Here is a 12,674-nt window from a genome sequence, read left to right as displayed (position 1 = left end):
AGATAAGCACACCAAGGATGAAAAGGGAGAGATAGAAAAGAAATGGACCTAAATTAGAGTCTGTGATATACCCATATATGGAAGATAGGAGACAGGTGATGATCTAGAAAAGAAAATGAAGTATTTATCAAATAAGAGTAGAGGAAAATCAAAGATCTCTTAAATCAGGGCTCTCAAACTGAGATCTCTGATTAAAAAAAAACCAATCTTTCATTTCTACATAATTGTCTTCCTTTATAATCCTATATAAGTTATGTGCTTAATTTTTTTTTTCTGAGAAAGAGCCCATGGCCTTTACCAGACTGCCAAAGGGGTCCATGATATGCAGAAAAAACCTTCTGCTTAAATAAAGATATCTGCATAGCAATACCTCCTTGAAGGATCTAGTGAGAGGTTAAGTGACTGACTGACTAATGGTCACTTTCATTGTGATTGTAATCATAGGAGCTTAGCATTAGAGTTGTCTCAGAAGTCTTGGAATCCAATGATATAACAAATGAGTAAACTGAGGCCTATGACCTCAGAGAATTATATTTACATCTAGAAATAATCTCAAATGCCGTGTACTCCCTTTCCAATCTTTCCCTAGCCCCTGGCACTTTTAGATGAAGAAACAGAATTCAAGAGAGGTCATTGGCTCATAGATTTACTTCTGGAAAGGATTTCCATGGCCCTGTTATTCAAGCTCATTTTACATTTGAGGAAACTGAGGTTCAGCAACTTTAAATGATTAACTTTATTGGGTAAGAAGTTCACCTGGTATTCTTGACATCATTTACAAAGAATACTTTTTGGCATATTACCTTATTTGTTTATTGCATGCACTTTTCTTTTATTCCCTGTTGTGTGAGGACTATGTCTGTCAAGCACAAAAACAAATCTCAAAATTAAGTACTTTTTTAGAAAAGAAAGAACATGATGTCATTCTGATTTAACTTAATCTCTTTTAACTGTTACAAGGAAAGGAAACTGGTTTATTCAGTTCTCATAACCACCTTCTTAAAACTTTTTCTAAAAGAGGTATAATATGTCTCTCCTTGCAATTCGAGATCTCTGCAATGGGAGTCGGAGATAAGGAGAAAAAGGCAGACATGATGGTGCTGGTGGTGTTGATGATGCTGGTGGTGCTGATGTTAGTGATGCTGGCGATGCTGGTGCTGGTGCTAGTGGTTCTAGTGATAGTAGTAGTAGATAGAATGGAATATTATTCTTGTCCTCATCTGAGAACGGACCTAAACAAGAATCCTCTCGACAACATCCCTGACCAATGATAATTCAACCCTTGATCATGACTTCTAGTCCACTCCAGATGTGACGATGATAGGAAGAAAGGTATGGTAGGAAGAAGTGTCTTGCAGATAATACACTATTGTTGATCAATACTTTATTCATGTCCTACTGTTCATGACTCCATAGACCAGAGTGTCCATGAGGTTTTCTTGGCAAAGAAGTTGGAATGGTTTATCTTTTTCTTCTCTAACTCATTTTACAGATAAAGAAACTGAGGCAGACTAAGGTTAAGTGACTTGCCCATGATCACATGGTTGGTAAATCAAATTTGGACTCAAGTTTTCCTGATCCTAGGTCCAACATGCCGTCCACTGTTCCACCCAGCTGTCTCCTGGGATATTCCCTCCCATCTATTCTGTTTATGTCTTATATGTACCTAATTATTTGCATTTCATCTCTTCCATTAGAATGTGAGGGCATAGACTATATTTGCCTTTCTTTGTATCTCTAGATATTAGTGTGCTGTCTGGCACATAAAAATGCTTAATAAGTACTTGCACACTGACTGAGAAAGGAACAGGAGAAACATATCTTCTGAATGCTGGGGAGAATGATAGATTCTTCCTATGATCTGACCTTGATGACCAGTCCGTAAAGGTCAGGACTAAGGAAACACATACATTAACCGCAAAGAGACCTGAGAAGTGGGGATACAAGTTTGACAGGAAAAAATGGATCATAATCTGATCATTTCTTCTTGGCCTGAATCCCTTTTACTGAAATATGTTTTTCTGCTTTTCATAGCCTTTTCATATTTTTTCCCTGCTTTTCATATTTCTACCTTCCAAAGCTCCTTCTCCTCAAAATATCCACTTGACTTGACTTTTTGGTTTACCTAATCTCAGAAGTCAGATTTCTACCCCCCAGATTGGAATTGTCTTTTTGAAACCCCTGTCATCCTTAACACCCTTTGAGATAGTGTAGAGAACTCTTAATTCCCTAGACTTTGTCTCCTTGAGATTGGTTCCTTAGTTCTATTCATTTTCACTGTCTGTGTCCCGAAAGAGTGTAATTCCTCAAAGATCCAGAGATATTCAAATGAACATGAATTGATTCAGATCTGCATTTAGGGTGTTTGGATGACAAGTCCCTCATCTCCATCACTTGACTGTACAGAGGCTGATTTCCAATTTACCCTTTTTGTTCAGAATCGTAAGATGTTTTGATTCTTAATTCCGAATATTCATCTCAAGTGGTTTTAGAGCTTGGAATCTGACGATAACTTCATATTTGCAGTGGAATCTTTGTATGTGTGTGCTGTTGGGTAGAAAGGGATAATGTTGTCACCTGAGGATTTGAATAATGTTTTGTTTGACATTTTATACTCAAAGTGGGTGAACCATGGATCAGTGGGTACCAGTAACATGCCTTTGGATATAAATAGATTCCATGTTTTCAAGTGGAAAGCACCATGTGATGAGAGGTAATGAGGAGGCCTGGGGAGAGATGGAGAGAGATGTCTGGCACATATATTCCAGACTTAATTCACTCATCATATGCTTGGTTGTTTTCCTTCAATCTTAAAAAGGACCAAAATGGCATCACTATGTTGGAGTCAAGGTACACTGTGTCCAATTATGACTGATAGATTAATACAAGCTTGGAAGGAGCCATCACAAGTTGGGTACAAATAGTCAATGGGAACATTTGGAGTGGAGATGTCTTTAAATTTGTACATCTCACATGTCGGATCTGGATGGAATTTTAAAGTTATTACGTGCAATGTTACAAAATAATCATGGCCAAATCTGACTCTAAAGAAGAGCTGTGAGAAAACACTTAACCTTATGTCTTTTCCAAAGCTGAGACGACTTAGGAAGAGGGATTCAGCGGGAAATTTAATTGTTCAGAAAACAAAACATCAACAAAAATTATTTTGTGAAAAAATTCAATCCAACCCTTTATTAATGAGACATATTCACAATCCCAAAGAAAAGGAAACAAGCATTTATGAAATTCCTATTATGTGCCAGGCACTATGCTCAGTCTTTCTATTTGTTATCTCATGTGATTCTCATAGCAATCCTGTAAAGTAGGTGTTGTTACTACCCTCATTTTACAAACAAGGAAACTGAGGCATATAAAGGTCATTAGTTGTGTTTCTGTTATCATCCCCATTTTCTTTCTCCTTCTAATTTTTTCTCCTTTTTTCTTTCTTCCTTTTTTCCATATTCTTCTTTCCCTTTCCTGTTCCTCCTTCTCCTCCATTTCCTTCTTTTCCTCCTTCTTTTACAAAGTTCACACCCTCTGAATTATTTTTTTGGAGTTACTGATGTTGTTTGAGAAACCCAGTACTCACCATAATTTTTGAGGATATTCTTGATTCTGATGGGTACCTATAGAAATGTTCAGTCTAACCATCAGTAAGTCCTATGTTATCTCCATTTTTCAGATGACTAAACTGAGACACAGAGTAGTGATTTGCTTGTAAGTATATGAGACCAGATTTGAACCTGTTGCTTGACATAGGCTTATAGTATTTTTAACTCTGTAGAAATGGGATGATTTTGTTGTGCATTGAGTGCCTCAACCAGAGAAATAGCTTCTGATTTGCGTATCACGGGACAATATACACATTGCCTACAGATTTATCATGTCCTATAATTTCCCTGCTGTATTCTCTGCTTTGTGGTTCCTAAAAAAGGGGATTCAGCAATCCTATCTGCTGCTTTAATAGTTCAGGGCTAGGAGCTTCAGCATGTAACCCCCAAATTGATTAACAGAAAAATAGAATCTCACTTGTTAAGGTCCAAAGGTAGATCAGAAGCTCAGAGAAGCGGTCCATGCAATCCAGTAGCAGAAGGTGAAACCTGCAGTGTAGGATTCATCTCCATCTTTGATCCTGAAGCTTTCTGAGCCCCAAGGAGATTCTTCTTGGACAGTTTAACAACCCAGCAGGGTCCATGCATGAAGCAAGAAAACTGTGAATCCAGGAAAGAGGAGCATTCTTAGCCAAGAGGCTAGGAGAATGAACAACTCTAGCAAGATGTGTTTATGTTTGAAGCAGCTCAGGAAATGTCAGCTACAAATAAAGGCAGTTCATTTTTGTAAGAATTGAGTGAAATCACAGTTTTATGTCACTTCTGGGCATGTGTGACTTATTTTCAATGATTTGGCATTCAGGAGACGCTCATTAACTCCAATTGTGTGAAAGCCCTTGGGCTAGACACTGGGGAAAAAGCAGAGGGAGTGAGTCCTTGTGAAGCTTTTAGTCCAGTGATAATAATGTGTGTTAGACAGACTTTCTTCAGTGATGTCCCTTCCTTTGATTCTTCATCACGTTCCCCTATTTAACCAGTCGGTATAGAAGTAATAATCATATTGAATTCTTTGGAAACTATTCTGCTCCCCGAATTATGAGGGATAGGATGGGATCAAGAGGATCATGCAATTTACATGATGAGTCTTGGTTTCCATGGCAAGTTTGGCATTGTGAAAAGGTCATTCTGGTTTCCTATAGGAAAAACAATCTATTCAAGTCAATTCAACAGCCAAATGTTTATTAAGCACTTACTAGCTAGTCAAGTCAACAACCACAGATTTAAGTACCTACCAACTAGTCAAGTCAACAAAGTGTTTATTAAGTACTTACTAGCTAGTCAAGTCAACAACCACATATTTATCAAGTACTTAATCAGCTAGTCAAGTCAACAACCACATGTTTATTAAGTACTTAAACAGCTAGTCAAGTCTACAAACAAATGTTTATTAAGTACTTAACCAGCTTGTCAAGTCAGCAACCACATGTTTATTAAGCACTTACCAGCTAGTCAAGTCAACAACCACATGTTTATTAAGCCCTTACCAGCTAGTCAAGTCAACAACCAAGTTTTTGTTAAGTACTTACCAGCTAGTCAAGTTAACAACCACATATTTATTAAGTACTTAAACAGCTAGTCAAGTCAACAACCACATGTTTATTAAGTACTTAAACAGCTAGTCAAGTCAACAACCACATGTTTATTAAGCACTTACCAGCTAGTCAAATCAAGTCTACAAACAAATGTTTATTAAGCACTTACCAGCTAGTCAAGTCTACAAACAAATGTTTATTAAGCACTTACCAGCTAGTCAAGTCTACAAACAACTGTTTATTAAGCACTTACCAGCTAATCAAGTCAAGTCAGCAACCAAGTGTTTATTAATTACTTAGTACTAGGCACTAAGTTAAGTGTTGGGAATGTATTCAAAAGTCAAGACATCACCTATGATCTTATTGTTACTCTTTGAAAATGAAAGACAAGCAGCAGCAATGAAGAAAGACAAAAACAAGCCCAGTCCTCAAGGTATTCATATACTTTTCCTCTTGTTTATATACCTCATTTGCAGTCCTTTTCAGTTTCTGTCAATTAATCAATCTGACAAAGATCTTTAAGTTCCTACTGCATTCCAAGCACAATGTTAGATGATTGAGATATAAAATAAAAAATATTGGGCCCTGCTTTCACAGAGTTTCCATTCTATGAAAAATATATATCCTAATAAATGAGTTCTATTCTCTAAGAAGGTATCTTTCTAGTCTTCTGGAGAATATCTTGTGAAATAAAATCCTTTCCTTAAAAAATTTTGTAAAGGGCAGGAACTCTGAAAAACTATACTTAAGGCTCATCATGATTGATTTAATCCTACAACAATATATTAACTCTGTAGGATTAAGATAATGATTCTCTAGTTTACTTTACTTAATACTTAGTATAGTTCTACAAGATTGACACCTATGATAAGGTATATAAGAGCCAACAAGGACCGGAAGAGAGACATTCCATCTCCCACCATCCTGGTGGCTCTCCTGCCTTCTGCATTCCTCCACTAAGAAGACCAAGGCCCATCTGAAGGTCCCCCAGAAAGCTAGCCCTACTCCAGGTGAAGGAGATAACAAAGACTTTGGACTTTATTCCTGACTATTCACGTGATGATTATTGAGCTGAAAGCATGTGCATTCCGAGGACCAACAGAAAGTTAGCCAGAACATTATAAAAAAAGAATGAGTTCTATATTAGATTATCCATTTAACCTCCTGCCATGGCTTAGGCAGGGGTTCTCAAACTACGGCCCACAGGCCAGATGCCACCGCTGAGGACGTTTATGCAGCCACAGGGTTATGGCAAATGGGCTGAGGGGCGGAGACAGAGTGTGAGCTTTTGTTTTTACTATAGTCCGGCCCTCCCACAGTCTGAGGGACAGGGAACTGGCCCCCTATTTAAAATGTTTGAGGACCACTGTTAAAGGCTCGTTAAGGTTGTTCATTCTCCCCTTCTTCAGTTTTTTCCCTCTTTGTGGATATTTAAGCCACTTAGTTTATTCAATTGTCTTCTTTCGCCTTTTGCAGTTTTCTTGACAAAGATCCCGGAGTGGTTTGCTATTTCCTTCTCTAGTTCATTTTCCAGATGAGGAGACTGAAACAATGGAAGAATGAAGGAAAGAATGAAGCAATTAGATGATTTACCCAGGATCATACAGCTAGGAAGTGTCTGAGACTAGCTTTGAACTGACAAAGATGAATCTTCTTTATTCTGGTCCAACACCTCCTGGTTGCCCATTCAAGAGAAAATATAACATAAACATATATCCGCAAAGCATTTGACTTTTACTCTGGTCTCCTATTGTAACAGATTACTTCATTTGCTATCTCAAGTTTTGATAGGCGAATTTTCCACTTGGGTTTGTCTAGAAATATGCTACCATATTAATTCTCTGCCATATTTCTTTTCCTTTCCTTTTCCTGTGAGTTACCTCATTAGAATATAAACCCTGTAGACAGGACTGTCTTTTATTTTATGAGACAATCAGTGCCAAATATCACACAGCTAGATATATATCTGAAGCTAGATTTGAATTGAGGTCCTCCTGACTCCAGGGCCAGTGCTTTATCCACTAGATCACAGAGTTGCCCTTGCATAACTGTCTTGCTTGATTATATTTGTATCTCCAATGTTTAGTAGAGCATCTGAAACAGTAAATCTTTAACATAGAATTTTTCATTCATTCATATACAGATACATATATATATATACAGAAATATTTAAAATTTAAAATATTTCCATATTTTCATAAAAATATAAAACATTACATTGCCTTTAGATAAGATCAATAACCCTTCACAAAAACATTGGTCTAACTATCCACACAATAAGAACAAGTGGATGAAGAATGTCTTTTTTAATGAGTGTTAGGAAGTGGCCTGAGATATTTGAAAATGCTCCATGATTTTCCAAATGCAATTTAACCCAATTTCTTGCTGCTCAGTTCTGGGCTGAATTGCTAGTTTATCTGCATTTCTTGCCTAAGACATATGTATGGAGGCAAGACTCAGTGGGCTGCTTGGCCAACTATATGTAATCATCTGGGCAGTAGGCATTTGTCATCTGTTTGTTTTAAACTATATGGATGGTTTAACAGATGGCTTTTGAGTAATTATGAATTTCATCAAGGAGGGCTTGATTCAACCAGTCCAATGTCATTTGCTAACAGAAGTGTAGGGAAGATCACAACACCTAAAGGAATCTCACTTCCATGTATATTCTGCTTAGGACCCCATGATGCCTCTGAAGAGCAAATGTCTCCTGCTTTTATAAGTCATTTGACTATAATAACTAAGTTAAATTCAACAAGTATTTATTAACCTACTATATGCTTCCAAATGAATGGTATATTGGATAGAGTGTTGGACCTGGAGTCAGAAAAACCTGAATTCAAATCCAGCCTCAGATATTTATTAGCTGGGTGATTCTGGACAATTCACTTGGCCCTGTTTGCCTCAGTTTCCTCATCTGTCAAATGAGCTGGAGAAGAAAATGGCAAACCACTCCAAGTATCTCTATCAAGACAATTTCAAATAGAGTCATGAAGGCTGAAAGAAGTGATATGTTATGTAACAATGACATGTAAGCACTGAGCCAAATGTTCAGATACAGAGACAAATGAAAACAGTCAACCCTCAAGGAGTTTACCTTTTTGGATAATGGGAATCACTGAAAAAGACAGTTGATGTAGAAATCTTTTTGACATTTCTATAGAAAACATTTTCTTAGCAGCCACTTTAGTTGTAGACTATATGTAGGATGCTATTATCAACAGAAAGATAGAAAAGCTCCATTTGCGTCTCTCAAGGAACATACAATCTCTCAAAGTAGATGAGATGTCATCTAAAGAATTATATGATTGTGAGGTGATAATAATAACAATAATTATTAACATTTAGCAACTCTCTAATCATTGTAGAAGTTAACATGTGACACATGCTGGGATATTTTGTGTTTCTTACAATATCCAGTCCAGTAACATGCTTATTGTGGGTGCTAATATTTGTTTAATGATTGAAATCAGAAAAAGAGAACAAGTAGACATTCCAAGAAAGATCATCACTTGTTATTCTCATCAATAGAATTTAAGTTTCCTAACTGTAGGATTTGTCTTAATTTTATGTATGTTTCCATTGTAAGTATAGTGGATAGAATCTAATGAATGCTTATTGATTTCATTCTGGGAATCCTATCTGATCATGGGTCTAGAACTAAGCCTTTCCTCTCCTCAACTTGACAAAGAAAAAAGTGAGATCCAAGGAATTGAAATGATCTTCCCAAGATCACAAAGGCAGGATCATAAACTGGAAATGCTCTTCAAATCAACTTAGTCCAATTCCACCTCCATTCCTTACCCTCATTTTTCAGATGGGAAAACTAAGGACCCAGAAGTTTCAATGGCTTGTGCAAGGAATGCAGATTTAGATCTGAAAAGGACTCAAAGGTCATCTGGCACAACTCCCTATTTTCAGATATAGAAACTGAAGCCCAGTACATGGAAGGGCCTGTTTGAGGTCACATAGATAGTTACGTCTTTTCTCTAGGGCAAATACGCTTTCTACAACACCAGCTTGCATTTCAATTCCTTGAAAGGGGAGAAGGATCTTTATATTTTCATCCTTTATTACATTCACTCTTTTAAGAAATGAAGAGAGACAAACAGAGAGCTGGAGACAGAGATGACAGAGAGAGAGCAAGAGAGTGAGAACAAGAGAAAGAGAGAGAGAAGGAGGAGGAGGAGGAGGAGGAGGAGGAGGAGAGAGAGAGAGAGAGAGAGAGAGAGAGAGAGAGAGAGAGAGAGAGAGAGAGAGAGAGAGAGAGAGAAGGAAGGAGAGAGAGAGAGAGCGAGTGCAAGAGAGTGAGAGCAAGTGTGTGTGAATGTTGAATTGGGTCATTGACTTGATGGAGCATTTTGTCTTGAAACATTCCAAATATATGGAGGAGGGAAAACAATAGATTTGATTAGAGAAGATGGCTTCATGATTGCCTCTTCTGAACAGCATATTAATTTTTATCACCCTAGTAAATCCTTCTGTCCTTAACTCTGCTCCCAGTTCAATCTGGTTCTGTTCATTTCTGACTAAGTTTCCATCTGCTTTCAGTTAAAACTTGAACATAAAATGAGCCTTGCTGGGTCCTAATCGATGTTAGGGAAGGAAAGAAAGTGTGCATGTGTGCCTGTGTGTGCATGTGTGTGTTAACATTTCCTTTGTCTCTTCCAACTGCAGATGGGAAGCCAGTATCACTGTCTCCACTTGAATCCCAGCCCCACAGTCCACGGTACACTGCCTCAAGTCAGCGAGAGCGAGAGAGCCTGGAGGTGCGCATGCGAGAGGTGGAAGAGGAGAACCGGGTCCTCCGCAAGCAGCTTAGCCTGGCACAAAGTCGGAACCCCTCCCACCGCAGGGGCAATCACTCCAAAACCTACTCGATGGAGGAGGGGACAGGAGACAGTGAGAACCTCAGGGCTGGCATCGTGGCTGGCAATAGCTCAGAATGTGGGCAGCAACCAGCGGTGGAGAAGTGTGAGGTAAAGAGAATCCAGAGAAATCAAATATTAAATATGAAAGAAACCTAAGAGTATCTCAGTTCATGTCTATTTGTCTATCTGTTTATCCAACCATCCATCATCTATCTATCCTGTCTGTCTGTCTCTTTCTTTCATCTTTCTGTTCATTCATATTGTATTTCTCACTTGTGTATTGTTTTATTTGCTTATTTGTCTATCTGTCTATCCAACTATCCATCCATCCATCCACCTATCCATGTATATATCTATTTATCTATCTTTCTATTCATTTATTTCATATTTCTCACTTGTGTATTATTTTATTCACTTATTTGCTTATTTGTCTGTCTGGCTATCTATGTATCTATCTGGTTATTTTATTTCATTTCTTTTTGGAGCATTGTGCTTACAAGGAGATGAAAGCCCAGAGAAGTGTATTATCCAAAATCACATGGCAGTTCAGTCAGAGCAAAGGCTAGAGTGGAGGTCTCCTGGTCCACATGCCAGTTCCCTTGGAACACTACTATCAGAGGGCTGCTTTTCCCTGGGCAAGGCTTCTAAACTCTCTAGAGATGAGACTTTGAGAGCTGATGGAGACTTGAAAGCTTATCCAATCCAATGTTTCCCCACCCCATCTAATGAGTGAAGACACTGTGTCATGGTGGATAGAGAGCTGGACTAAGCTCGTCTTCCCTTGAGCACATCTTGGCTGTGGGTCCCCTGGCAAGTCATTTGGTCTTGTGGTGCTTTTAGACACTTCTCTTTTTTTTTTTTATTTTTTTTTATTTTTAAATTTTTTTAAATTATATATATATATATATATATATATTTTATAATATTATCCCTTGTATTCATTTTTCCAAATTACCCCCCCTCCCTCTATTCCCTCCCCCCGACGACAGGCAATACCATACATTTTACATGTGTTACAATATAGTCTAGGTACAATACATGTGTGCGAATATCATTTTCTTGTTGCACAATAAACATTAGAATCCGAAGGTACATGCAACCTGGGCAGACAGATATTAGTGCTAACAATTTTCATTCTAGACACTTCTCTTAAGAAACTTCAGTTATCAAGAAGATTCAGCAAGGAATTCTCTATATTGTTGAAATCATAGATGAAAACATAGGTCCCATTTTTAAATGAATTTTTGGCAAATTAAGTTCCGATATTATAATAGAGTATCTAGTCTCATTATCTCAAGGACCTTCGCTCCCATGTTCTTTTCCTCACCGATTTCCCCACTGTTGAGATTATAGAATCATGGATTTGGATTTGGAAGGAAAATTAGAAATTATCAACTCCAACCCACTCATTTTACAGATGAGAAAACTGAGGCTTTATCTTTCCTCCCTCTATTTCCCTTCCTTCTCTCTCCCCATAAACCCATACATATATAGATGTATTTATGTGTGTATGTATATAAACACACACATATAATTTTGCCTAAAATCTGTGTATTCAACCATCCAACTTTAATATCTCCAATTGCCTGCTGAATGCCCAGATTCCCTAACACAACTTATCCAAAATAGAATTCTTTATCTTCTTCCAAATTTCCTCATTTCTATTGAGAGCACTATCATCTGTCCATCTCTCAGATTTGCAGTCTAAATGTTATCTTTTATTTTTCCTCTCAGTTACCCCTATAATCTATCAATTCCCAAATCTTGTGGATTTTATGTCACTACTATCTCTTCCAAGTTTCCCTTCTCTCCATCTAGAAAGGGTCAGTCAGGTTTAAGCTTTCTGTAACCTTCAACTATTCTACTGCAAGATTATTTAATCAATCAACAAATATTTAGTAAGTGCCTGTCATGTATTAGACTCTTCCAATAGTTCTGGGGATCCAAAAGGAGGCAAAAGACTGGCCCGCTTCTCAAAGAGTGCACGGTCTAATGGGAGCTACCACATATAAACTAATATACACAATGAACTATGTGCAGGATAAATAGAAAATAATTAACAGAAAAAGCATTAGAATTAAGGGGGATTAGAGAAGGCCATTTATTTTTTGCAGCTCTTTTTGCAACTATATGTTATGTAGAGCCAGAGGGAATGTAAGTGCTTTGAGGGCAGGACATGCTTTGTAATTTTTTTTTTAATTTTCATCTTTCTTTTCTACTGTGCAGAGCTCAGAAACTTGCACATGCTAAGCAGTCCATGTTGCAGCTGAATTTTGAATAGAAAGGATTTGAATTTGAATAGAAGAAAAAAAGTCCTGAATATTAAGAGTCTTTGTTTTTTGAAGAGATAAGATAATGTCTTATATTGAGTAGAAGTTTAAAAAGGTACAATTGGTGGTGGTGTTGTGTTTTGTTTTGTTTTTTTTTTAACAGTTCAAAGACAAAAGGAGAGGGAGAGAGAGAGAGAGACAGAAAAAGACAGAGAGATGCACAAAGAGAAAGATAGAGGCAGAGAAATAGAGACAGAGAGAGAAGGAGGGAAAGAAAGTGGTGGTAGAAGCAGCAGAGACACACAGAGAGAGACGGAGGGAGGCTATAAGGTTGTATGTGATTAAATGACAGATAAATTGAATTAGATTGGATTTATCAGAGTTATTAGA

The 12,674-nt window shown here is 37.5% G+C and overlaps 1 protein-coding gene across 4 annotated transcripts in view; it reads left to right on the top strand.

Annotated features, from left to right (window-relative positions):
* LARGE1 (LARGE xylosyl- and glucuronyltransferase 1) overlaps positions 1-12,674 on the top strand; it is a 577,873-nt gene that overhangs the window by 272,865 nt on the left and 292,334 nt on the right. For all 4 annotated transcript variants that reach the window (XM_074271517.1, XM_074271515.1, XM_074271516.1 and 1 more), the window contains one exon: positions 9,821-10,122. In XM_074271517.1, the coding sequence (XP_074127618.1) occupies positions 9,821-10,122 (302 nt within the window). The remainder of the gene's footprint in view (positions 1-9,820; positions 10,123-12,674) is intronic.

The sequence above is a fragment of the Sminthopsis crassicaudata genome, chromosome 5 (assembly GCF_048593235.1).
Source record: "Sminthopsis crassicaudata isolate SCR6 chromosome 5, ASM4859323v1, whole genome shotgun sequence".
NCBI classification, from domain to species: Eukaryota; Metazoa; Chordata; class Mammalia; order Dasyuromorphia; family Dasyuridae; genus Sminthopsis; species Sminthopsis crassicaudata.
Note: the sequence above shows the minus strand (reverse complement) of the source record. Positions and strands in the feature narration are given on the sequence as shown.